The sequence below is a fragment of the Colletotrichum orchidophilum genome (genome assembly GCF_001831195.1).
Source record: "Colletotrichum orchidophilum strain IMI 309357 chromosome Unknown Scaffold_58.1, whole genome shotgun sequence".
NCBI lineage: Eukaryota > Fungi > Ascomycota > Sordariomycetes > Glomerellales > Glomerellaceae > Colletotrichum > Colletotrichum orchidophilum.
Window position 1 is genome coordinate 40167 of NW_019173014.1, and position 25398 is coordinate 65564.

General features: G+C 52.8%; 9 protein-coding genes across 9 annotated transcripts; 5 read left to right on the top strand and 4 right to left on the bottom strand.

Moving 5' to 3' along the window:
* Positions 1-280: 280 nt before the first annotated feature.
* On the top strand, positions 281-1335 carry CORC01_07289 (ubiquitin carboxyl-terminal hydrolase, family 1; the record flags this gene model as incomplete). The annotated part of the gene is made up of 3 exons (XM_022618926.1): positions 281-302; positions 356-369; positions 415-1335. The coding sequence occupies 3 exons, from the start codon at positions 281-283 to the stop codon at positions 1333-1335; spliced, it is 957 nt and encodes a 318-aa protein (XP_022474538.1).
* Positions 1336-2267: 932 nt separating this feature from the next.
* Positions 2268-3241, top strand: CORC01_07290 (uncharacterized protein; the record flags this gene model as incomplete). Its single annotated transcript, XM_022618927.1, has 2 exons — positions 2268-2730; positions 2802-3241. The coding sequence occupies 2 exons, from the start codon at positions 2268-2270 to the stop codon at positions 3239-3241; spliced, it is 903 nt and encodes a 300-aa protein (XP_022474539.1).
* A 598-nt stretch (positions 3242-3839) lies between these two features.
* On the bottom strand, positions 3840-4427 carry CORC01_07291 (uncharacterized protein; the record flags this gene model as incomplete). The annotated part of the gene is made up of 1 exon (XM_022618928.1): positions 3840-4427. One exon carries the CDS (start codon positions 4425-4427, stop codon positions 3840-3842), a length of 588 nt encoding a protein of 195 aa, XP_022474540.1.
* A 315-nt stretch (positions 4428-4742) lies between these two features.
* On the bottom strand, positions 4743-5504 carry CORC01_07292 (uncharacterized protein; the record flags this gene model as incomplete). The annotated part of the gene is made up of 1 exon (XM_022618929.1): positions 4743-5504. The coding sequence occupies one exon, from the start codon at positions 5502-5504 to the stop codon at positions 4743-4745; it is 762 nt and encodes a 253-aa protein (XP_022474541.1).
* A 557-nt stretch (positions 5505-6061) lies between these two features.
* Positions 6062-7066, bottom strand: CORC01_07293 (uncharacterized protein; the record flags this gene model as incomplete). The annotated part of the gene is made up of 1 exon (XM_022618930.1): positions 6062-7066. The coding sequence occupies one exon, from the start codon at positions 7064-7066 to the stop codon at positions 6062-6064; it is 1005 nt and encodes a 334-aa protein (XP_022474542.1).
* Positions 7067-8686: 1620 nt separating this feature from the next.
* On the top strand, positions 8687-10146 carry CORC01_07294 (tRNA (Adenine-N(1)-)-methyltransferase; the record flags this gene model as incomplete). Its single annotated transcript, XM_022618931.1, has 3 exons — positions 8687-8777; positions 8836-9071; positions 9157-10146. The coding sequence occupies 3 exons, from the start codon at positions 8687-8689 to the stop codon at positions 10144-10146; spliced, it is 1317 nt and encodes a 438-aa protein (XP_022474543.1).
* Positions 10147-10958: 812 nt separating this feature from the next.
* Positions 10959-11452, top strand: CORC01_07295 (uncharacterized protein; the record flags this gene model as incomplete). Its single annotated transcript, XM_022618932.1, has 2 exons — positions 10959-11138; positions 11207-11452. 2 exons carry the CDS (start codon positions 10959-10961, stop codon positions 11450-11452), a joined length of 426 nt encoding a protein of 141 aa, XP_022474544.1.
* A 2730-nt stretch (positions 11453-14182) lies between these two features.
* Positions 14183-17120, top strand: CORC01_07296 (uncharacterized protein; the record flags this gene model as incomplete). The annotated part of the gene is made up of 3 exons (XM_022618933.1): positions 14183-14284; positions 14350-16965; positions 17019-17120. The coding sequence occupies 3 exons, from the start codon at positions 14183-14185 to the stop codon at positions 17118-17120; spliced, it is 2820 nt and encodes a 939-aa protein (XP_022474545.1).
* Positions 17121-22823: 5703 nt separating this feature from the next.
* Positions 22824-25149, bottom strand: CORC01_07297 (uncharacterized protein; the record flags this gene model as incomplete). The annotated part of the gene is made up of 6 exons (XM_022618934.1): positions 22824-23127; positions 23267-24252; positions 24319-24355; positions 24415-24642; positions 24693-24992; positions 25040-25149. 6 exons carry the CDS (start codon positions 25147-25149, stop codon positions 22824-22826), a joined length of 1965 nt encoding a protein of 654 aa, XP_022474546.1.
* Positions 25150-25398: the final 249 nt, after the last annotated feature.

Consider the following 25398-nt stretch of genomic DNA (forward strand, 5'->3'; position numbering starts at 1 on the left):
CCAGGTGAGTGCCCCGGCGAATCTTTGACCCTGGTCCCGTCCTACCGCGCCCCACCACAGCTCCGACCTTGCGTCAACGGTCCGACGCTTCGACCGCAAACGTTCAAGCTTCTTTCTACAGCTTATTTCTACAGCTTACCAAGTCCCATTCAAGTTCGTAGTCCGATTCGACTGCGACGCGAACCACTCAAGCAATCACGACGCCTCGCGGAACACTCGAACGTCTCTGCGACCAATCGCCACGACATTCGCCAGTAAGCACCCCTCCTCCGCCTCCAAGATGAGTGGTGGATGGAATACCAGTATGCGGCTCTCCTAAATACCCATAGCGCGTGGCCTTTGCTAACCCTCGCAGTCGAGTCCGACGCAGTATGTGACGCTGCCGACCTGAATGTCGTCAAGCTAACCGCCTAGGGCGTCTTCACCTACCTGCTCGAGAATCTCGGTGTCAAGGGTGTTCAGTTTGAAGAGCTGCTCACGCTCTCCCCCGATGAGCTGGCGCCGCTGCAGCCAATCTATGGCATCATCTTCCTCTTCCGCTATCCCTCCGAAGGCCTGCCAGCGCGACCAGCAGATTCATACGACCGCGATGCCGCCGAGCGTCTTTTCTTCGCTCAGCAGACGATCCAAAATGCCTGCGGCACACAAGCGCTGCTGAGCGTCGTCCTCAACAAGACCAACGAGGTGGAGATTGGGGAGAAGCTCGGCGAGTTCCGCGAATTCACCATGGTCCTGCCGCCCGAGTTCCGTGGCGAGGCTCTCAGTAACTCTGAGCTTATTCGCGACGTACACAACAGCTTCGCCAAGAGCAGTCCTTTTGTCGACGAGACGCAGAAGACGGGTGAGGCCGAGGATGCCTTCCATTTTATTGCCTACACGCCTATCGACGGCAAATTATACGAGCTAGACGGATTGCAGCCCGCGCCCATCTCACACGGCACCTGCACGACCGAAGAGTTTCCGACCAAGGTGACGCAGGTTCTGCAGGACCGCATGCTCACGTACGCCAGCTCTGAGATTCGGTTCAACGTGTTGGCCATGGTACGCGACCCGAGGATTGCGGCCAAGGAGATTGGCGATTCCGAGACTCTGGAGCGAGAGAACGAGAAGCGCCGCAACTGGCGGTTCGAGAATGCCCTGCGTCGACACAACTTTGTTGGCTTCGCGGGCGAGGTGCTGAAGGGCGTTGTCGCGCAGAAAGTCGAGGGCGGCGAGGCGGCGTACGATGCCTGGATCAAGGAGGGCCTCGAGCGGAGGAAGCGGGACGAGGACGCATTAAGGCTGAGACGGAAGATGGGTGGCGGTGGTGAAGAGGATGAAGAGATGATCAGTTAAGCGTGTCAATGATACCATGAATAGAAGCAGGATTACGCTTGGGTTGATCTGGGTAAGGTATCGGTGTCTACGAAATGCAAAAGCAAATGAAGAAGCCACCAAAATGCAGCAAACGCAGCTTGAGCATGGCCTGGAAGCCAGCTTTTCTCGGCCACTAAAAGACGGGCAACGAATCACAAAGAGGACTTGACTGTGGGATATGGGCCGTTTTGGTGTACCCAATCGTTCTATCCCCAATATTTGGTGAACAATTTCGTGGCTAACGAGAGCTTATTGACCCGATATGGCCGGCATCGAACCATCGTCGCCTTTTGAGAATGTCTGTTCCTATCCGGACCTTAATCATGCTCTAAGGGCTGAGGAGGGTCTATCTGTCCCTGTCCACGTCTTCATCGGTCTCCTGGCCCCATTCCCAACATGGTGATAAGCAGCAAGTCGCAGTAGTAACTCTGTTCGTTATAGCCGCTGCCCTTGTTGCCCAATCGAGTCTTCTCTACCTCACGAGCGAACTCCTTCGCAGTCATAGTACTTTTGGTATAGTAGTGACGGTACAGTGGAAAGGTACTTGGTGGATTGATGTATGCTGTTATATGGTATGATTTTGCTGTATATTAGCATCTGCCAAAAGGCAAGCTGGTGAGGTGGGAGCATCTTTTATTTTGACTTGCCATGCCACCTCACGGGAACATTCGTGAGCCACTCAGCAGGAAGGGGTTGCCACCTTCACCTTGTCTCCGGGGTCGACACACTCGCCAGCCCTGTTCATCCGTTCCTCCTTCCCATAATACTTTGGCACGCGAAAGGCGTATTCTGCATTCTCATCGATGGCAGCCAATTTATTACAATCCGATTCTTGCGAAGTCAACTCGTCTTCAACTTCCGCACCACCACCCCCAACTTATTAACTTACCTACACCTCACACGCTGCAACAATGGGTCAAGTCAAACCACAGCAGCAGTCGGGAAAGAAGGCGCAGCCGAACGGTCGAGGCCAGCGACAGCGGGGTGGACGTGGCCGGCACGGTCGAAAGCATCGAACTCCTTCCCACTGGTCTTTTGCTCAGGACTTCGCAGCCGGACCTCCCTCCTCCGCCTCCAAACCCTGGGTTTCCCTTGGAAATCTCGACTTCAGCCTTCAGCGGTGGATGAGAAACGGAAACCCGGATCAGACGCTCGCTAATTGGGGCCTCGACACTGATCACTATGCTTCACTTGAGGACCGCGTCCTTGCCGATATCGCGCTCAAGTGGCCCGATGCGACCGTTTCCCTGCTCTACGAGAAGACGCAGGAGGCGAGGGAGCACGTTTACCATCACTTCGCGAGCAAGGCGCAGGCCCGTCTTAGTCTTGAGGCTAGCGACTGGTTCATCCTGGAGGCCTTGTGGATCATCATGAGTAGGCTATAATCGTGGGAGAGAGAGGCTTGGTGTAAAGTTAATGATGTGGCTGACATTGGAATCTTACAGACAAGGCCCAAACTGGCATGAGAAATCTCCCTGAGAACCGCAAGTACTCGTACGATTACACTTACTCGCAGCTCCGTTCGTTCGCGAGCGGTCCGGTGGATATGCAGTACGCTTTCTACCTGAAGAAATACGAGCGATCTCGCACCCCGGGCGCTGCTCCGACAACCACCCCAATGTCGTCAGTCCCTGCCGCCGGTTCCTATCTCATCGGAGATCAGACGCGCATGCCGACGACCTGGATGGCACCTCCTCCCACTCATGGAGGGCTCTTTCATACTAGCCATGGAAGCTCTTTCGTCCCGATGCCTTCGCAGGGAACTTGGATGGTGGGAGGAGGCATGGGTCAGGCGATCGCTCATGGCGGCCCCGCGAGCCACTTGTATGCTTCGGCTCAGCATCTTCCCGGAGCTCAGCAGCGTCCTCCCTTGACCTACTACTAAGTTGATACGTGAGAGCACCCTGGCCTTGATGTGTATTTTGGTTGGTCTATATTCTTCGCTGGAGTGGATATGAACAACGACGCGAAGGCAGAGGAATGTGAGAAAGATCAACCTTGTCAAATCTGGTCGCGGTCATGGTGGATGAGTTGTATTATGTCTAAGGGTAGCAAACGAATGACGAGATTCCGAGTATCAATGATAATACCATGATGATTTTAATTTTCTGCGTATTCCACTGTGAGTGAGACCTTGATGCCATTCCCAGTGAGACTCGACCTCATCCTTTCTCAATGTGGCGTCTTGGGCAGTCTTTCGATCGCTGCGTTATTCCATTTGACTTTATCTCTGGAGATCGCTCGCCATCTTCGGATTGAAAGACACTTCCAGCGTCTCAGCACTTCATAACCCGGTGGCATAGAGTCCAAACTATCCACCAACGTATAAGATTATTACCTACAAAACCTCATCAACCATCCCTAACGACCCAACCAAAGCGTCCTTGGTCTTTGGCGATCATGTCCTCGTTCTGGAGTACGGTTTGCCAATCCTTCGTGATTGGATCCACCTGTAGATGACGCTGGTTCTCAGAGTCCCTGGACTAGTCGTACGTGAGCCAAAACTGCTTGTTCACGTCTTTGAATGTGTCTTTCCAGACCTCCGTGGAGAAAGATTTTGTCCAGGGATATCCAACTGGGCGTCCGTGGGCTGGAAAGATATGAAGGGCCTGGAAATAGTCTTCGAGAAGGACCCAAGCGTACTTGGTCAATATCGGGGGCTTGTTCGCGCGTCGAACAATCAGTACATGATGAAGTATGTCTTCTTCTTCAGCGATTGAATTGGACTTGTGTAATGATCGGCAATTGTCAAGACGATGTTGTGTGGTATTGCGCAGAGGGCATCCGTCAATGTCGCCGAATGGGCCAGGCCAAATGCAATCGATCAACGCGTGGCCGCGAGCCGAGCAATGTCCGCAGATGACTTTAGCGTTCATGCCATCTCGCCTGAGGTATTCGTTTCCTTCCATGAGTATGTGGGTGGCGGTGTCGGGGGTTTGTCTTGACGGTGCCCAGCCCGACAGCGGACGACGACAGGGGATCTGATGGTTACCACTTGAGATGCGCTGATTCGGTTCGACAGAGCTTGTTTGATCTTGTTCCGGTGACCTGCTCTCATGTCCACCTCTCATTGCGGATTCGTCGATTTGGCTGGCATGTGGTTAGTGAATTGACTCTTTGCTTTCTCATCAGGGCTTTGCAAACCTGGAAACATCTTGAATGCCCCTTTTCCGACTGTTCTCCTCGATTTTCAATTCGATACCTTCTCGTATCCAATTAAAGTATCGGCGGTTGCTCATTTCCATGTACCGAGACCAAGTTGAAGATAGCTGAAATTTCCTCGTTTCGGGGTCAATCATCGCAATTGGGAAATTATTCTGCGCGTAAAGCAGGAAGTACGTGTATCCTGGCGCTCCAATGGTCCACGTATTATTTGCGTATGGTTCTCAGGATCCAGGGTACGAGTTCTCTCCGGAATTAGAAAAAACTTGGATGCAATCACAAGAGGCCCCTGTATTTCGTACAAGACGGACTGCTGCTCGAAGCACGTATCTGACACGGCCGTGGCTGACTGGATCACCGAAATGTTGGGTGATGGAACGTCTGTCCCTGATGCTCATAGTCTGCAGCTCCTCGAGTCCAGCCTCATCACCGTCTGCAGGGGTATAATATAGACGGAGAAAGTCAGGGTTATTGTAGCATAGACTATCAGTTGGCGTTCCTTTGTCGACATCTTGATCTATCAAAGCTCCAAGATCTAGAGAGGCTGAAGTGTTCGATCTTGTGATGCTAAAATAGGCGCTCCTTGCTGTCCGATGGCTTCCCGAAACCAACTCAGAGGCAATGGGGAAAAAGTTGAAGTTGTGATCCCATCTAGCCCAGATTGTCGAATTCAAGGATTCTGAGGAGACCAGTTCTTTGAATGATGGGCCATTGCGTAACGACAAAGCCTCGAAAACACTGACTTTGGCTCTCACATGCTTCTCCTTTTCGCCAGGGCAGAAATCTAACCAGGCATGACGCAACAGCTGATTATGTTCCTCCAATTGTCGTACGGGATGCGTGGCTGATCTTTCTTCCAATGTAAGGTGCGAGTTGATGAGCCTGATGATGACAGTGAGGCAGTCTAGCCCAGAGGTTTTGTCCAGCGCCCACAAGGGCAGAGTGCCCTCGGGCCAGTTGCTGAGAAGGAGTTGATCTTGGATCATCCTTGAGTCTGTGATTTCGCGTATGTCTCTCATCTTTCAGGTCAATCTTGCTGTTGATCTTGGACTATTGATTCGGATTGCGTGAGAGGCGAATGAGGGAGAGGCCTAGTGATCCCAGGCAAAAGAAATGGGGGAGAATTCAACGTTGTGACGCGTGACACGAGAAATAAATGGTAGGCGACTAAGGAGCAGTTTGGAAAAACATTATTAGGAAGGAACTCCTTAGCCAACTGCCCCTCGCGGTCTGCAGTCACCTGACTGCGTGAGTCTTATTGGTTTGGCATCATACTTTCCAATCTTTTCTTGCCCACTCATTGAATCCCGGGGATTTCAGTCAGGGGCTTGACATGGATTCTATCAAGTGTCACGGCTACAAGGCTTTTCATAGAGATACGTGGGAAGAATGCATCATACGCCTAATTTACAGACTATCTAAGTGGAAACTTCGTCAACAATAGCAATACCACTCGCTGTGAGCGTTGCATTCGTCTTCGTGTTTCCACAATGAACCACAGTAATGAGAACCCTGCTGATATCGACATCCGTAACCATATGGATTAAGCCTTGAAGGCAGTCATCTCTCGTTTCGCCAATATCTTATCATCATCGCAACAACTTGGGGTCCATTCCGACAGGGCTTGAGAGTCTTCCTCAAACTTTTGGCGTCTCTGGCGCTGGATCTCTTCCGAGCCATCGGGCTTGCCGCCCACTGTACTCGGCTTGCTCTTTTGCATCTCGCGTTCTACCATGGGAGCGTCGAGAAACAGCAAGGGGGCTTCGAACCAATTCGTTTCCGTGTATAAGTTGGGAGACGCTGGGTATCGGTGTGCGATGTACGTCTTGATGAATTTCCGTACCTTCCGCCAATTCTCGTCGCCGCAGGACTTGGCTACGCTCTCCACGTATGCCGTCAGCTTCGATGGGGGTTGTCTTCCTGGCAGCTTGGTCGAGAAGTCGACAAAGGCTGAGATACCGGGGTAATCGGTCCATCTTGCGCCCTCACGCGTCGTCTCGTAGTCGAGGATGCGGTCAATGTCGACCCAGTCCATGACCGCAAAGACGGCCGAGGTCTCATAGGGACACTTGATTATGGGACCGCCTGACTTGCGGCCGTTGAAGAGGTGTATCCATTTCTCTTCCTCCATCTTCTTGCGCTTGGCCTCAATCTTCTTCGAGTACGGGGCGTAGCGAGTGAGGACGTAGTCCTCGGCCATAGAGAGCCACTTCAGGCCCGCTGTGTCTCTACGTCGATCGATCCGGATGAGGGACTCGATCTCATGACGGCCGTGTTTGACTGCGCCTAGGGCAGAGATACAGAGATCTGCCAGAGGTTGACGGACAGACAGAGAACATATGTAGCGAAGGCTTTCGGCACGGGCTTGCGTTTCGGTGCTCATGTATTGGCCGGACTCATTTTCAGAGAGAATGTGAGAAAGCCAATCTGCCGTCTCTGCAGCCTTTGATGATGGAAGGAATCTCGATGTTTGGGGCGTATACGAGAGGGTGATTGCGAGATGTTTGATGTTGCTCAAACAGACGGAGTCGTTATTCTGGGAAGACATTATAATGGATTTGAAAAGTAGCTGTTGTCAAGTACTGAATATTTCTGAGAAAGAAAGAATTTGTATGGGAAATTTGAAAACTAGATCACTGTAGGGAGAAACCTGCCTTTGCTTTAAGAAGAGAAGCAGGGCATCTCCGTTAGGATTGTGCCCTGGAAGTGGCGTAATGAGGCTTCCTTGATCTTTTGGCCGACCTTTGCATTTCCTCGAGGCTGTCAGAAACTTACACGAACAGGGAGGGTATTAGCCCAGGAGCTAAGTCACAGTCAGGAGTGAGAGTGCTCAAGGTTCTTGCGTAGAAAACAAATTCATGGGCTGTTGAAAAGTCAAATGAGAGGAGGAGTATACAAGCATTCGCACTTAAAAGGTGGGCGAACTAGTCACGTCCGTCTCCAGCATCTCCGATTGCCCTTGTCTTGTGGTCGACTCAGGCACATCTCATCGTAAGTCTTTGACACATAGCGTCAACTCACTTTCGCCCATCTACGCACTTTATCCTCATTCCTTTAGCTTCAATTTCATGTTGACACTCGACTCGAAGCTACCCTACCACATCAGGTCGTTCAGTGCGAGGCTTTTATTTCCCCCCAACTACTCCAGCTCGGTCCTCTTTCAGCCTTATCTCATCAGACATAGCATCACACAATCTCTTGTCCAATCCTTTGAAATTAATCAATCAAGCGGTAAGTTGGGGGTTTCTAAAGGTCAGAATTAATTCTGACGCCTCAGTCGATGCCATAATAAAGATTGAAGGCCTTCCCCGCCAGTTCTTCTCCACATCGCCAAAGTGTTTGAGAAATCCGAGGGTTTGCCCCAATAGCTAACGGAACCAGCAACAGGATTCTTTATGATCACCGCGCGAGCACGGTAATCTGGCAGGGCGCTATTCAAAGCGGCTATTGCCCAGGTCCAGCGCTCGACTTTGCACCCTTCGTCGCTGTTGCCGATGGCCCTGGTCCCCAACGAGCATCTATATTGGAAGAGAAGCTCGTATTTGCCTTCCACAAGCTTTCGGATCCAATCGCGTGGATGGACACTTATGGCGACGGTGAGCGGAAGGAAGTTGTCCTTTCGAGGCAGAAAAAGTTGGACCGACATTAGGAGTTGCGTGGCCCCCATACGAGGCGCAGTGCAAGAGGATGTTGAAACAGGTTCAATTCGATCAAAATATTGACAGAATAGGCAGGAGTAAAAGGTGATGGATTACGGAAGGACATACTGCAGAAGCTGAGATCGAAAATGGAGGGACTCTGCCATAGACACCCCAAACCGCTCTCGAGCTCTGAGAAGGAGTGGAAATGCCGAGAAGGAAACAGTTGCTACTCATGCCCTGAACCAAAGCAGTCATCAGAGGCATGAATATGGCGTAATTCACCAGGCCCAGCGGTAATGGTGAATCCAGATCAGGGCAACAGATCGTTGATGTATCTTAACTCAATTGCCTACCCATGCTACCTAGAGGGTAGAGTGTGGTTGGATGGAGACACGGATATGTAGATAAATCCACCTCTCTATCCGTTAACGAGGATATATTCATCAATGCGACTTTGGGATAAGAGCTTCCCAAAATCCTTGCAAGCTCGCCTTAACGACAAGCAGAAGCCGAAAGACAATTCAAACATGATGCTGCCGAGACACGTGCCATTGAGTCTTTTGAGGCGAACCAAACCGTCGCTGCGACGCCCCTACAGCTCTGGCCATGCCATCAGAGGTGCGCTACCAACCAAACCCGTCTGCATCGTACCGTGTCAACCTAATCCTCTGTGTAGAACATGATGTGATTATCCTACGCCAACGAGGGACCAAGGAGCCCAAATTTCACCTCTCGCCCCCTCTGCGAACCGACACAGTGATCAAACTCTCTTACGGCAGTAAAGTCAACGGCTCCGACATCATTGGCAAGACCTTTTCCGACTCGATCAAGGACAGCAGCGGCCGCAATGTGCGATTCCTCGAGGCGTCCCTTGGGCAATACGTCGCCAACTCCCCGCGCGTGGCGACACCGGTATGAAACGGCTTCTTCCTAGGACCTGAAATATTATAGAAGGGAAGCCCACAAGACTGAAACGCGCGCGCGACCATTTGGGCAGATCTATCCCCAGGACGCCAACCTCATCGTGTCCTTCCTCGATCTTAACCTCCCGGTGCCCGGTGAGGACCCGGACTTTGACGCCGGCCCGCCCGTCGAGATCTTCGAGGCCGGCACGGGCATGGGTGCCCTGACGCTGCATATTGCGCGGGCGATCCACGGCGCGAACCCGCCCCTGCCGCCTCGCCTGCGCGACGCATTATGCACCGCTCCGTACGCTAGACACACCTTACGGAAGGAAATCGCGTCAGACGAGGTGGAGGAGGAGGAGGCGCACAAGGCTGTGCCGCACTCCATCGATATAGAAGACCCGGAGCTTGCGGCGCTTTACAAGGAGCATCTGAAGAATCGCCGGGTGATCCTACACACGCTGGACGTCAACCCGACGTCGAGCAGAATGGCTCATGGCCTCGTGAGGCACTTCAAGAGGGGCCTGTACATCTCCGACGTCGACTTTCACGTCTGCACGATCCGATCGTACCTCTCATCACGTCTATCTCAGAATGACGGCGAGGCGTTCCTCTCGCACGTGATCCTCGACCTCCCCGCGTCACAGGACTACGCGGACATCGCCGTCAAGGCCCTCCAACCCGACGGAAAGGTCATCATCTTCTTCCCGTCCATCACGCAGATCCTCGACTTTGTGGTATGGGCCAAGGACACAGAGCAGCCACTGGTGTTGGACCGCGTCGTGGAGCTGCAGACCTCGACGTCAGGCGATGACATGTTCCAGGATGGCACGGGCGGCCGAAACTGGGACGTCAAGGTTGTGAACATTCGCAAGGCGATCGAGAAGGGCGAGACAGGTGCGGCGGCGAGGGGAATTGTTTGCCGGCCCAAGGTCGGGTCGCGGATTGTTGGCGGCGGCTTCGTTGCAGTCTTCAGCAAGTTGCTTCTGACGGCGGCCCAGCCGAAGCAGAATCCGGATGAGATTGCGTCTGTCACAGAGACTGAGGTCCTGCTTGAGAAGGAAGCGCCACCAAGCTCATAGGGGCGTAGTCATCAATGCGGAAGCAAGCGAGCAGAATAAGGCGAGCTGCTACGGTCTCCGAGTCGCCTGGACCTGTTCTGTTCATGTGCTTGGCTAGTACGATACTCGTGTACAATATGGCGTTCTTGACCAACTACATAGAGATAATAGATGTGCCGATATAGGAATAGAGCTAGGTCAAATGAGACCCCGACATTGGTGCAAGTTGAAGGGCTAAAACACCACAAAAGTGCGTGCAACATCCGTCCTCCTACTCCATGTTGCCGTTTAACCCCCAGATGCAGATTCTGGCAAAAGATTACCGAAAAAAACATACAACACCAGGTGTTCGCTGGTCGTCACCGACCCAACTACTAATCCGGCCCTCATTAGCTTATCTATGGGAGAGCGGACGGGATCCCGAGTTTTCCAATGGGTATGGTCGTATGTGGTAAGAGTGCTAAGCCAAACTAATTATATCGCAATCCCAGAGCAAGCTACCTTCCTATCGCAAGGCTGGTTCTGTTCCACCTATACTGCAAGTCGGAGGTCTTGATAGATCATCATTGAATGATTTATATAGACGGATTAGTGAACAGAAAATTTTTAGTGTCCTATGAAGCAGAGCATGGCGTCGCGAACTAAACATCCCAACGTTCTGCGTGTTTTCTTGGTGGTATTGGAGATTACAGTGTAAATACAGTGCGCATGCAATATCTGGCACGATTCCCTACCCTCCACACTCCATGGCGTCTACATCCCCATCCTCACTGGACCAATTTCAAACAACGCCTCTTCCCAAGTTGAATCCAATCTCACGAGAAATTTACGAGATGGCTTTTACAAGTACCGTCACGCAGCTCTCCATTCCGCTACCCCGCTCTCTCGACACCCGCATCCATATTCACCTAAGCACCAAGGCCAAGGTGGCGACCCTCTTCCTGACCTCAGTGACGCAAGACGAACAGTCAGGGCCGGCGGCACTTGGGTCTTTCGTATACGCACTACCAAACGTACTTTATCCCACATGCCACCAAATATCAAGCCCATGAATACGAGCTCTGTGCTGACACACAAATAGAGACTCGACCCGGCTCAGCCCATCTCAACGGCCATCTACTCGGTGGAGTCGACGCTGGAGTTCACGACGAGGATGGCCAAGCTGCTGGCCAAGCGGGCCGGCATGCCGGTCTACGTTGGCTGCTCGGTCAACCTTGGCGGCGCGGCCATGAGTCTCTCGGTGGAGGAAGAAATGGAGGCGTTCCGGGCCATCGTCGACGTCGTCACGGCGAAGCTCAAGGGAGAGCCCATGATCAACGGTGCTTGAACATGCCGTAGCTGACAGGGGATTATTTTGGCGCAAGGGAGCCGGTCTACCGTCACACAGTCATTTCCTTGTTTACCGCATTTGTCGACCGCTACTTGCGATGTTCGGAGAGCGCGGATCAAAAGACGAGGCCTCGCTGCCTGCAACTTCCTGAAGCGGACGGGTAACAGTCACACAGGGCTTGTGAGTGGCATGCGGCGTGCCGGGCTTACGAGGGGGCCCGGGGTTTGCGCGGCGGACCGAGCGATAACGTCGACATGTGGCTTCGGGCCGTCGGCTACAACTACGGGGTTGCCGGGCTGAGATAACCGGCGAGAATTCTGTACAGCGCGAAGGGTGTTAAGGAGAAAGACGGCGATACCCAACGTCATAGACAACAAGGACATCATCTCTAGTCTGTCGAGGCTGCGCTCGAGGTTGCTATGACAAAGCGCGCAAACAATGCGAGTGACCCGGATGGGGAGTTTGGCAGGCCATATGGCATCTGACCTCTTTGAATTCTTTTCTTCTTCTTTCTGATTTGGTGTCATTGGCTCCCGTGCCAGAAATTTTGACTGCCTTCTTGGAAGTGTTTGCTGTCTGAGGCTAGAACGTGGCTAAGACCCGCCCGAGCAAGCTGAGCTGCAGTCGTCCGTTGATTTTGAACACATGGTTTTCCATTTAAGATTGTTTGGTCCTGTTTCGTGATAGAAGTTCGGCTCATTCCTTTTTTTCCCCTTTTTTTTCAAGAACGCCTCCGAAGGGGATTGGGTAATGGATGGGCCTGGGACTACAGGTTGACCCTCAGGGTTTGCTCCTCGCTTCTTTTGAAGATTCAACGGAGACCTAATTACCATGGGCATTGAAGAAACCGGACCTGTCAAGAGGACGGTATTCATTTACTGCATACTAATGGCGATCGATCTCGTCACTTGCGGAGTGCACGAAGAAAGGTTTCCTAACGCCTGTGCGACGTTGTAGAGTCCCACCGCAGTTATGGCAACGTCAAAAGATGCAAGCAAACGCCTGGACTCAAGGAGTTGACCGTTGCAGGGGTCAGTCAACGTGTCTCTTTTGTGTTCCATGTCAGCCATCCTACACTAGGCTCTCGAACTCAGCGTAGGCCATATCTTTGTAGCAGACCATGATGTTCAACGCCATGAGCATATTGAAAATCGCACCACAGATCTGGCAAGCAGAAGATCCGAGAATGGAAGGCATGCATCAGTCAGATTCCAGCGCTGCAGCAAGGCGGCAATCGCAAGCGTGTTCCACGTGCTGTGTGAGAAAAGATTGAATCTTGGCAAGAACGACAGGCTCAGACGCTTTATCGACATGGCGTTGTGAGCCTGCGTACCTGCCCTGAAGGAACGAGGGGTAGAGAGGAGCACGGGCCACGCAGGATGAATCCAAATGTCGACACTGCACAGGCACAGTCCAGTAGCTCAGGATTTTTTTTCTCATGGTAGGGTAGCAGTGCAAACTGTGAGACGGAGACACATCGGCGGAAGGACTGATCAGCAGGACCAGCTCAGTTGTCAGGTCCCTTTTTCCACCGGCCGTCTGCCGTTTCCAACCGTTTGGCTTCCCCGATCACCACCGTTTTCCAGTTTCCAGCCCCCTCCATTCATCTCATCGGATTTCTCCTGATTCCGCGCCTGCCTTACCTTACCTGTCATTATTTGGTTTCCTGAGCATCGTCCCTTTCCTAACCCCAAATTGACCCCGTTTAGATGCCCATCCAACATTTTATGAGCTTCAACCTCACAGCCTGTTGTTCACAGCATCGAGTTGTAAATATATTCACATACATAGGTACCGGAAACGAATGGCCAAAAGCTTGTGATGATTGAAGAGCGCGTAGACAGTTGATACTTACACGGCACACTACACCGCACAACACGACTCATTAAACTTTTAAGTACCTGGTATTCATCGCCACAATCGGTGTTGGGACGGGAAGGAAACCTCAGAGAAGACGGCACGGCATGGCTAAAATTAGGCATTTCCCGTGCCTCTCACTCGCACATGTGCATCTCCCTCTGCTTATTCAACCCTCCTGACTACTAGTACCTCTCTCGCCTCACCTGCTCAGGTCATTCCACGGGAGAACAGACGCCTCAAGCTGCCCATGTCTCTCCCACAGGGCAGCCATCTGGGAGGCCAAGACATCTGCCTTTGCGTCAAGGTAACATGACACTGAGGTGAGCGGTGCAGTGCCCTCGCACCCTCGCTACCTGACCTTAACGTACGGGCCCAGATGCACTACGACGGACCACTAGCGCTGCGACTCTGTACTTTTGGCCGGGGACTTCAACTGATCCCACCGTCCACGCCTGCCCGAGGTACCTTACCTCAGGTCGCATATGCCCTTCTCTGCCCACCCAAGATACCATGTCCAAGGTACCGCTAGGAAGCGGTCTCGTCCAGAGGTACCTTACCCGCTACTCCGCCGCACCATAGTTATCGCGAAAAAAAAGCTGACAGGGCGACCCCACCATTTCGCCAGTCAGTGTTGCCAGCCCGTCGCCAATGTCAACGCCCACTGCCCTCACTACCAACTGTGGCCTGGCTAAACAACTTCAACGACTGCCCCTCTCTACCCTCCCGCCGTGCTCGACAACCACCCGGTCGACCGATCTCACACCACCGCTCCGTCGCTCGAATCCTCCACCGATTCTCGACCACCTCGCACGTCGCCAGTCTTTTTGACCTCCTCTCTTCTCCACCACCTTCAAATAGGCGCCAGTCATGGCCTGGCAGCCGGCCCCGGAGTCCTTGAGCCAGCTGGCTGCTTGCCTCAAGGACTCGCTCAGCGGCTTCGACAAGAATGCGCAGAAGCAGGCAGAGATCGTGAGCCGCCCACCATCCACCCCGTTTGCCCATCGCAACACTTGCTAACCGCCATTGATGCGCAGATGCTCACACAGGCTAAGGCCTCCCCCGACTTCAATAACTATCTCGCCTACCTCTTCTCCAGCGCCGATCCTCCCCAGGGTGTACAATGCTCCGCCCAAGACTTTCACCTCGTGCGCTCCGCCGCCGCCATCATGCTGAAGAACAATGTGCGCACCGGCTACAAGCAGATCCCCGAGAGCAGCTTGGCCTTCATCAAGATGGCCGTTCCCCTCGGTATCCAAGACAAGAACTCGCAGATCCGCAACTACGCCGGCAACATTGCGACCGAGATCATTAGGAGAGGCGGTATCTTGAGCTGGCCCGAATTGCTACCCCAGCTGCTCAGTCTCATCTCCAACGAGAACGGCCAAGTTTCCAACGAAGGCCAGGAGGGCGCCATGTCTGCCATGGCCAAGATCTGCGAGGACAACGTCAAGGTTTTAGAGCGTGAGCATAACGGCCAACGCCCCCTGAACTTTTTGCTCCCCAAGTTCATCGAGGCCACCAAGAGCGAGCTGCCCAAGGTCCGCGCAAAGGCCCTGACTGCCATCAACGTCTTCACCCCACGCAAGTCTCAGGCTATGCTCAACAACATTGACAGCCTACTGAACCACCTCTTCATCCTGGCCGGCGACCAGCACCCCGATGTGCGCCGCCAGGTGTGCCACGCCTTCGTCCAGCTGGTCGAGACCCGCCCCGACAAGCTGCAGCCGCACATTGCTGGCCTCGTCGACTACATCATCACCCAGCAAAAGAGTGACGACGAAGATTTGGCGTGCGAGGCCGCCGAGTTCTGGCTGGCCGTGGGCGAACATGAGGACCTGTGGCGCTCCCTGACGCCCTACCTCGACAAGATCATCCCAGTGTTGCTGGAGTGCATGGTCTACAGCGGCGAAGATATCGCCCTTCTCGGTGGTGCATCAGACGACGAGGAAGAGGAAGACCGCGAGGAGGATATCAAGCCGCAGTTCGCCAAGAAGTCGGCAGCCAGGGGTAAGGGCGGCGAGGCCTCGGCCGACACCGCACAGAACGGAAATGCTTACGAGAAGCTGGCCAGCATGGATGATGACCTGGAAGAGGGCGAAATTGACGACCTTGACGACGGCGACGAGAATCCCGACGAACGCTGGACCATCCGCAAGTGCTCTGCCGCTGCCCTCGACGTCTTTGCGCGAGACTTTTCCGACCCCGTCTTCACTGCTATTCTGCCGTATTTAACGAGCAACCTCAAGCACGAGGAGTGGCAGTATAGAGAGGCTGCTGTCCTCGCCCTCGGTGCGGTCGCCGAAGGAACCATCAACGCCGTTACCCCCCATCTGCCGGAGCTCGTCCCCTATCTCCTCTCACTCCTTGGAGACAACGAGCCCATCGTCAGGCAAATCACCTGCTGGACTCTCGGCCGCTACTCACAGTGGGCCGCGAACCTCGACCAGAACCAAAAGATTACCTACTTTGAACCCATGATGGAAGGCATTCTCCGCAAGATGCTCGACAAGAACAAGAAGGTCCAGGAGGCTGCAGCATCCGCTTTCGCCAACCTCGAAGAGAAGTCCGGCAAGGTCCTCGAGCCCTACTGCATACCTATCCTGCAGCAGTTCGTCCAATGTTTTGCTCGGTACAAGGATAGAAACATGTACATCCTGTACGACTGCGTCCAAACTTTGGCGGAGAACATTGGTCCCGTTATTGCTCAGCCAAACGCCATGAGCCTGCTGATGCCTGCCTTGATTGAACGCTACCAGAAGGTCAGCGACGACTCGCGCGAGCTCTTCCCTCTGCTAGAGTGCTTGTCTTATGTGGCTATGGCGCTCGGCTCAGCCTTCACCCCCTATGCGCAGCCAATCTTCGCGAGATGCGTCAACATTATCCATACGAACCTCGAGCAAAGTCTGCAGACCACTAACAACCCAACACTAGACTCCCCAGACAAGGATTTCCTAGTCACCAGTCTGGACTTGTTGAGCGCCATCATCCAGTCTCTGGAGGAGGACAAGAAGCAGGAGCTGGTCAGGGGCTCAGAGGGAACCTTTTTCGAGCTCCTCAGCTTCTGTCTGGAGGACCCTCAGGATGATGTCCGGCAGTCGGCGTACGCTCTGCTTGGAGACTGCGCTAAATACATTTTTCCCCAGCTCGAGAAGCACTTGAGCTCTATTTTCCCCATCTTGCTGAAGCAGCTGGATCTGGACAACATCCTCGACGAAGAGATTGACAGCGGCTTTAGTGTGGTTAACAACGCTTGCTGGTCAGCCGGTGAGATTGTCATGATCAACAGCAAGGCCATCTCTCCTTTTGTCCCCGAGCTCCTGCAGCGCTTCGTCGAGATTATCTCGAACCCGGGCGTACAGCCCGCCGTCACTGAGAATGCAGCCATTGCTCTCGGCCGTCTCGGCCTTCACAGCTCCGAAATCCTAGCACCTCTGCTGCCGACCTTTGCCGAGGACTTCCTCTCAGCCATGGAGCACGTCGAGTTCCTGGAAGAGAAGGCCACTGCCTTCAAAGGCTTTACCCTGGTCGTTGGACAGAACCCCCAGGCCATGGAGAAGGCGCTTCCCCAGCTCTTCGTTGCTATTGCAAGGTACCGTGACATCAATCTGAAGAACCCGATCAAGCACGAACTGCATGAGCATTTCCAGAAGGTCAGTATCTCTGTCTCTCCCCACGTGCTGTGAAACTCACTAACATGCCTTAGGTGATAAACATGTATCGGGAAATGATTCCCCAGTTCAACGACTTTGTGAACCAAATGCGTCCCGAGGATCAGCAGCAACTCCGCGCATACTACTCTACATGACGAGAGCATGTGGACACAGTTCACACGTGCGCATATGAAGACGATGGTAAATGAAGAAAAATGGGCCCATTTTAAGCGAGCTTTCATGATATGACTTGGGGAGGAAAATACCACCGAGGCGTCCTTTACGAATGAGTAATGACGACGCTTTTTGAGAGAAAGAGCAGAGAAGAGAGGAAGAAACATATCAAGGGAGCAAAAAAAAGGCTTGTAATTGGGTCGCAAGAGAAGAAGATCAAGTCGAAAGAAAGAATCTGATGGAGTTGCGACGTGAAACAAACACTTTGGCTTTTTTTTCCTGCGACACAAGTGATTGGAAGGGAGCTGAGAGGGATCATTCCTTCGTTTTCTTTTTACACAGCATACCGACGGAGCCAGCATCATGTGACGGGGTGTTTATGGGCAGTGTAACTTGGAGACAAGTTGCTTTCTTTTTTAGTATACGAGCCGTTTGCTTCCGTGGATCATGGTGGAAGGTCAAGTAATGGGATTACTCGGTAACCAGACGAGCTTCAAAGTTGCTCGGCGGCAGGGAAAGTCGTCATTGTGTTCCAATGGAGTGAAGAACAATCAGAGAGAAACTGGATGTTGGACACAATGTGCGGGACAAACAGACGGCCGATATTAAAGAGTAGCGAAGGCGTCACGATGCATGCAAACAGACCAAAATGGGCTTGACCGTCGTAGATAGGTAGATAGGGTAGATAGCTTTAGCATAGGGTTTACACGCCAACTGTCCCCACGGGGCGCCGCGTGAATGGAGTCTTGGTCTCTTGAGATTATGTAGTGTCTTTTGATGGATTATATTCCTCGTGAAAGATGATAGTGGCGAGCTGTGCTGTTGGTTCTTTTGTTGCTGGCAATTTTGTGATGGCCCTCTCGCCGCCCGTCTCGGCTTGGTTACAAGTGAAAGTCAACTATGCTTGGATGCGCTTCGAACTGACCATTTTAGGCATGGTTCCGAGTTCAAGCATGCGATCCCTCACTAAGCTATGTTTGTCTGATGCCAGAGGGAGGGCTGGACGGCGGGACTGGCTGACAGGTTGAGCCTTGTGGCGAAGTATCATTGGTACCTTCTCACGAAGAGCTTGGGCAGGCTCTAGCTGCAGTCTAGTGAGCCGTCCCACGACTTGTTATGACGAGACCGTGGATACTCATAGCTTCCTCGCGTACTGCCTCGAAGAGGCCGCGTGGCTTGGCACTCTTAGGACCCCTCTTGCGAAGTATTCATTCCGCATGTTTTGAACTTTCGACGTACTAAGGGCCGCCGCGCTTGCTTCGTCCGCATTAGTCTCTGGCATATTCGTTCCTTATACCTTTCGAAGTAGCGATAATGACTGGTGGAGGAAGCTTTGAGTACCTCAGGAGAGGGACCTTTAAAATTTGAGATCACAATGATAGCAACGCGGTTGTCCATCCAGTCAACCATGCCCATAGCAACCTTCATACGATCAACGAGCTGCTCACGAAGTGATCGCGGCTCGCCTACGTAGGGTGGCGCAAAAGGAGCCTATAGGCTCCACGGCCAGTTCGGCGCCACTGAGCTAGCCATCGCTTACATTCTTGTTCAAGAATTCATGATGTTACACCCAGCATTCGAGTTGGTGGGTGTGTAGAGATTTGACTACTATTTGGGGTTATTATGCTTGTTCCAACCCGCTTAAACGCCCGGACAGAAGCCAGAGCAATGCAGAGAGAAAAAGAGGGGACCATCACGAACGACAACCACTCTTCTGCTAGGTATAGGCAGCCCTTCCTTCATTCTTCACATTTGGATGCTGTACGACTGTGATAGGGTCCCGGTACTATAGATAGACGACAGACCAGACAGCGATCACACCCGAGCATTCGATTCAGAGCATGGCAATAAGTCATTCAGTTACTACGTCTAGCTTTGAGAAGGTCAATTTCTCATTAGTATGTTATCAATATTTGAATAGACACACTACTTTCCTAATATATCAGGTAGCTCAATAATGGCATCAAATAGAAAGCCTGAGGAAAACCTCAATTCTACCAGATATCGACCGATGTTCTTGATATCTACCATCAAAGTGACCATTCCGTGTGCTGTTGGCTAAGCAAAGGTGCCTTAACGCGACGAACACAGTCTAAAGCCGTCTTTGCAGGCTGATTCGTCGTCCAGCGAGAAGGCCACAGTTGGAGTGTATTGGAAAAGAAGACTTAGGGGGTTGTCACTAACGACAAGGAGGTGCTATAAGTTTTGGTACGTCGAAGGGCATATCCAAGAACGCAGGGGGTTGGGTTGGGCTGATGAGAGCGAGGAATCCAGCTCGTCAGCACAAAAGTCTACAGCGTGCCCAGATGATCCGTCGTGCAGGATGGAAACCAAGCAATGCGATGGACTTGACAAGCTTCATGTTCGGCTTCGCTATATGTACATGTATATAGAGAGTTACATCGATAAACTTACCTTGCTGGCAAATCAGACGTCTGTAGTAAATGCTACACCGACTAGACACTGAATAGAAAGACTGCGGTGTGCGTGCCCAACGCAGTTGTCCTTCATCTTTTCCTATTTTGAGAAGTCACAGGAGAAGGAAAGAACAAGACAGAGAGACCACTATGTGGCTAGGCACGGTAAGGCCTTGGGGGGGTTGAGGACTCCGAGTAGGCGAGTGGTTTGCGGCCTTCTCGGAGACGAAAAGCTGGTGACTACCCGTCAATGGCCATAATCGCAATTTCAAGTGCACGGAGGATGGCAACTTTACATTGACAGAGAGTAGGAGAATTAGGTTTCTGTTGAGACAGAGTATCGAGCAACATATTCGCTCGTGATGTCATCGGAGTATGCTGAATACATGCTGTCTGACACCAGATGAGAGGCTTCAAGACCCGGATGCCGCTGTTCCCCTTGGAACAAAAATTGAGTCGAAGATGGCCTGGTCCTTTCTCTTGCATTGCTCATTTGGAGTTCAATCCGTTCGTCAGATCACATGAATCGATCCCGAGCACTGAAAGAGGGTTGCAGATCAGCCCCCCGAAGCCACGCTACCCCTTTGTGCCTCGAAAGGGGTTTTTGTGATTTGCTATCCCGAATATGTAGTTTAAGAATCTGAACTGTCCGTCACTAGTTGACATTTCCTAGAAGCTCATCCATAGCACTTGGACGACAGACTAGAGAAGATCCAGGATTGTCGTCAAGGGAGGTGCCTCATCGACGCCTTATTTGCCATTAGACCAGTGGCCAGTACACCGGATGTCTGATGATACTAGTCAGCGAAGCCCATCTTGCGGTCATTACTAAAACGATCAGTAACAATATCTATCTTGAGGCTATTCACGGTATACGCAGTGGCTCTCTGGGTTCTCTTCAGGTTGCTTCCAGGTCATAGCTAACTTCAAGGCGTGAGTAAGGTGCAGTGGAGTCTATTCGGGAAAAAGCCCGCCAGAGTAGACGGCCTGTCACATTGAAGGTACGCGGGACGACGAAACCGTCACCAATCGGAATACAACATGTCGAAGTTCATTCCGGCACAAACTCTCTTGAGCACTGCCATTGGAGAATCTACCTGATCGGTGATCCCTCCACCCGTACTCTCAGACAACACCTTGAGAGTTGAGTATAATCCAAGGAGTCGATAGAGACGAGAATGCAGCAACTAGAAAGCCATGCAGAAGAAAATCACAGCTAGCTCGGAAGGACGAGATACACCGAAGTCGATGACACCCCAATGGGCTAGGACTAGTCAGATTGATAATGATCTCTTCCGCCGAGTTCCTCAGCCTATGTTTACTCAGATACCAATCTCATTTATACGGCCGTTACAGCCCCGAGGTCATCACCGCCATTAGCATCATGCATCGGACTCCAGCGTCGTAAATCGCACCCTCATCCACATCCATCATCGACAACCCGTCAAATCCCGATCCCAACACCGACCACAGAGCCAACCCCCATCTAGCCTCCTTCAGCTCGCCTCACCTCGCCCCGCTTCGCCTTACTTCCTCAGGCCAGTTCTTGGCCGATCATATGCAACTTCAGCCACCAACCAATCCCTATACAGAAACCCCGGACGCCAACCCAAGCTTGTCCCTCAACCATCCTCAAACCGCCGTGCTGCCCCTTCGAGGCAAGCACAGGAATAAGAAAGGTGACAAGCAAGCAGAATTTTTTTTTTTTTTTTTTAAAGAAACACACCTCACGAAGATGGAAATTTAAACCCCTGACGACGATCCCTCCCCCCTCTGATCCCCCAAAGGAGCTGAGGATGCTGGCCTTCATCAAGCCCGCAGGACTGCAGGGAGAAACAATGCAAGGCCCGGGGCGATCAAAACCATGCCACGGCACCGTAGCAAGCGTGAGAAAAAGACCTCGCATTCGACTTCCTAAATCAGACGAGAGACACATATGCTCAAATGTAGGCAAGGTAGACAAAATCCGGTTCCGACGGCGCGAGGAAAAGCAAAAAACAGCTCACCTGGATATGAGCAAAAGCGACACTACGCATGTAAACTTCAACGCCAACGAAACGCTAAACTCGTCAACGCGAAAAGCAAATCTCGTGGCCTCCCCGTACATGCATCAGTCGTCGGCCGTAACATATCATAATTCCACCAGATCGATCCGGCACCATTCCTTCCACAGGCTCGCTCGCCCACCCTTACTGGGCCCCCCTCTCGCGCCGCCGCCTGGTTCATGAAGTGGGAAAAGAAAAACATTCCAACCTCCCAACTACCTGGATCTTGCCTCGATCCAGCTAGTGACATGTCACAAATTGGGAGTTGAATAGGAGCAAGGGGAAAAAACGAAGAGCGGAATTAATGCGCATTGTCAAACTGGTTCATATTCTTCCACGCACCAACAGCCTATCCCCCTGCTCAGAAGGGGGCGGCAGCAAGACCCAAGCTAAGTCTGCAAGCTACAGATGACCTTGAAACTCATTCCAAAATTCGACGCTCAAAAGCATCCTTTTCCCAATTGAGCAAACAACTCATTACATCCAAAACTCTTTTTCCCTCGGTTACAGTAAGTCCGGCGAGAGGCAAGCCTTCGTCGCGGTACGTCAGATGAATCTCAAGTGGAAAACAAAAAAAGAAAAACTTATAACTCCGCCCAATGCAGTGGAGGACGAACCATCCATCCAGTATTTCTCTTGTGTTGTGATAAAAACTCCTTCAAAACGCCGAGTGTGGGTTGTGTGTGTGTGTATGTGTTTTGCATCAAACACGAAAACAAATCGCTATGCAAGTTTGGATTGTAGATGCCAATGTAATCCGTAAGGAGTGTGTTTGTGGTGTATCTTCTTTCTTCCGTCTTCTCTCTCTATAGTTCGAGATGCTTTTCTCTGTTCAAGGATCGTAAAGTCATAAAAAGGAGTGTGATGCACTGGGTATCATCCGATGCCGGCAGAGTAGGGAACGTCTAAGATTTTGGTTGTGATGGATCGGGGGTATCATCTTCGATAGTGAGGAAGGAATGTCGTCGTAGATTAATGTGATGGCAGTTGTCGCCGTGGAGTTCGTGTATAGTTGGTGAAAAAGGATCGTTGTGGCGATGCGACGGCGGCTGGCGCCCCGGATCCACCGGTGAATTCTCTCAAAAGGAGTGTGGTGTACATTGGCGTAGTGTGTCGATGCAGCAGGTAGGTAGTATTAAAGGGTGTTAAGAAATCAAAATGGGTCCCAAACGATGGTGATGAAAAAGAACTTGTGTAAGGGAGCAGAGGGCAGACAGAATCCCTATGTCTCTCGCTCCTTACCCTTCTCGCTGATGAACTGAAAGGTCGGCGTCGATGGTAATCGCTGTTGGTTGCGCGGTGGGAAAGGTGTGCTGACTGACAGGGGAGACTCGCCCGTGACAGACGATGACGGGGTGTGCCGATGACGCGGAAGGGGTATGCCGCGAGGGACGGGTGACTCGGGAAGGGGGAGCATGCCGAAGAGTTCGGGGTGGAGGAACGGGGAGGGAGGCAACGTGTTCAGCGAAGATGATGCGAGGACGTTGGAATCCTCCGGTGGCGGGTAGGTAGGGGTGGTTGGCATCCTGAGCGGCGGTCAATCCGGCATTCTTTCCAAGCGACAATTGTTTTGAGCCGTAGTGGTTATCGAGGGTGCCATGGGAGGGGGGGGGGGCAGGGCCTTTCTAGATCCACACGGGCTGCTGGGTGGTGGGAGAGACGAACCCGACGCCAAAGTTGTGGGAACCGCCGACGATGGGGGTAGGCACGCCGCTCATGTCATAGCTCTCGTACGAGCCGTACTCCTCGTTGTCGCTGTATGCAACGGAGCCCTCAAAGGTCGAAGATGCCGGGCTGTAGCCGCCAAAATTGGGGCTGGGAATGTTGAGGTACTGCGAGTTTACGTACGGGGACGACAACACCAAGGGGGAGACGTTGCTGGGCGGCGCCGATTCGGCATTGAGCATCTGCAGGGACTCGGCGCTGTAGCTGAAGGCAGGGTTGTGACCGTACGACAGATATGATTCGCTGACGGGCGGCAGGGGAACCGGCTCGTTCATGTAGAAGTTGGGAGGGTTGAACTGCGGGAACGAGGGCGTCCTCGCGGGTTGGATCCAACCCATCCTCGAGCGGAACTCGTTGACCGTGTCAATGGGGAACTCCATGAGCGTCAGCGGGGTCTGCAGGTCGCCGTCGTGGTTGGCCGAAATGTTGATGGACAGGAGGCGGCGAGCGATTTCCTCGACGGGGCCAATGGATAGGCTGCCAAAGTAGGCGGCGCCAATCTCAGTGAACAGACGCTCCATGATCAGGGCCACCGTGTAATAATAGGCAATGATGATGAGTGCGCTGGGCGAGCCGCCCGTCTGCTTGAGGTACATGACCGGCAGCCAGAAGAGCCACGTCCGCAGGGGGCGCAGGCGCTCAAACTGCTGGGAGACGGACAACGTGGGGCTGACCTTGCGGGCGCCCTTGAGGAAGCTGATCAACTGCTGGATCGACTTGGTGTCCTCCTTATTGTGCTTGAGATGGGCCTCGACCTTTTGGAGCTGAACCAGGGTGCGGTTGAAGGCGTCAATGTCCTCCTTGCGTGGCTGACTCGGCTTGTGGTCCGGACTGGGAGAGGCGGGAGCGGTTGGGAACGTGCAGCTCTCGGCGATGAAGTCGCCAAATTGGGATTCGTGCTTCCAGGAGTCCATGGCTTCGATGACCTGCACGATGCGAGTTAATAACGTTCCTCGTTCCTCAACCCTGACGGCTTCCTGTGTACAACATACCGATGAGGTTCCTTGCATGAGCTGGGTCCAGCTCCGCCTGCGAATTTTGGTGTTAGCGCGGCACTGCATATCGGGTAATCGCTGTGGGCTGCCTACCAATCCGTGGCTTGCCACGACAGAACAAGAGAGGCCGCCAAGACGGCATCCGACGTCTCGCGATTGAACATGCCAATAGCCTCCTGCAGACCCTTGAGGGCAACGCCGCGGTGCTCGTATGCCATGTTGCCCACCAGGGGGCAGTCGGTGAGGAAGGCAATATGCGTAGCTGAGAAGGCCAAAAGCGCATGCATAACGTATGCGTTCGTCGCTCCAATCTTGATGATTCTATTTTGGATCAGTACGGCTCGACGTCTGATTGGCAGACTGCTACTTACGTGGGAATCTGACGTGTCCAGAGTGTGAAGCCGTTGGCATCAAAAGCCGCCAACTCGTTGCAGATGGATGCCACATGGTAGATCAATCTGAGATCCTCGACGGACAAGTACTGGGGGTTAGGTGCCGGGTAGATGTTGAGAGAGGGGAACGGGAAGATTCCCGTCTGCTGCCACTGCGAGATTTCTGCCTCGACCTCAGGAGTCCACATGAGGTCGGCCTTGTCCGGCGTCGTTGATCTGTCCTCTGGGACGGGCATATCGTTGTAAGGGCAGCGAATCTTGTGCTTGGTGCAGTTGCGGCTGGCTGTGTCAGTTGGTGGATCGAGAACGAAGCAAGAGGTACACACCATTGGGGAAAGTTCTCGTCGCATCTGATGTGACGGCGCTTGCAGGTCTCACAACCCTTGCGGGACTTGGTGTGACTGCGGCGGGGAGGACCACCACCAGGACCGGCCATTGTAAGCGTGGGATGAACTAAACGAAAGAACTAGACATGTCAGTATTGAGCGCGAGACAGAGACAGGCAAGACGCACATCGGAAGTACACACGGAAAGAAGGCCGTGTGTGGAAAGCGAGTGGAGTATCGTTACTGAGAAAGCAGCGCGAGGCTTAATCCCAAGACTTGACTTCAATACTGCAGAAGGTCGTCGATAGACTGGGGCAGGCGACGCGAGGGAGCAAATGGTTCCTTGGATGTGCAAGCGA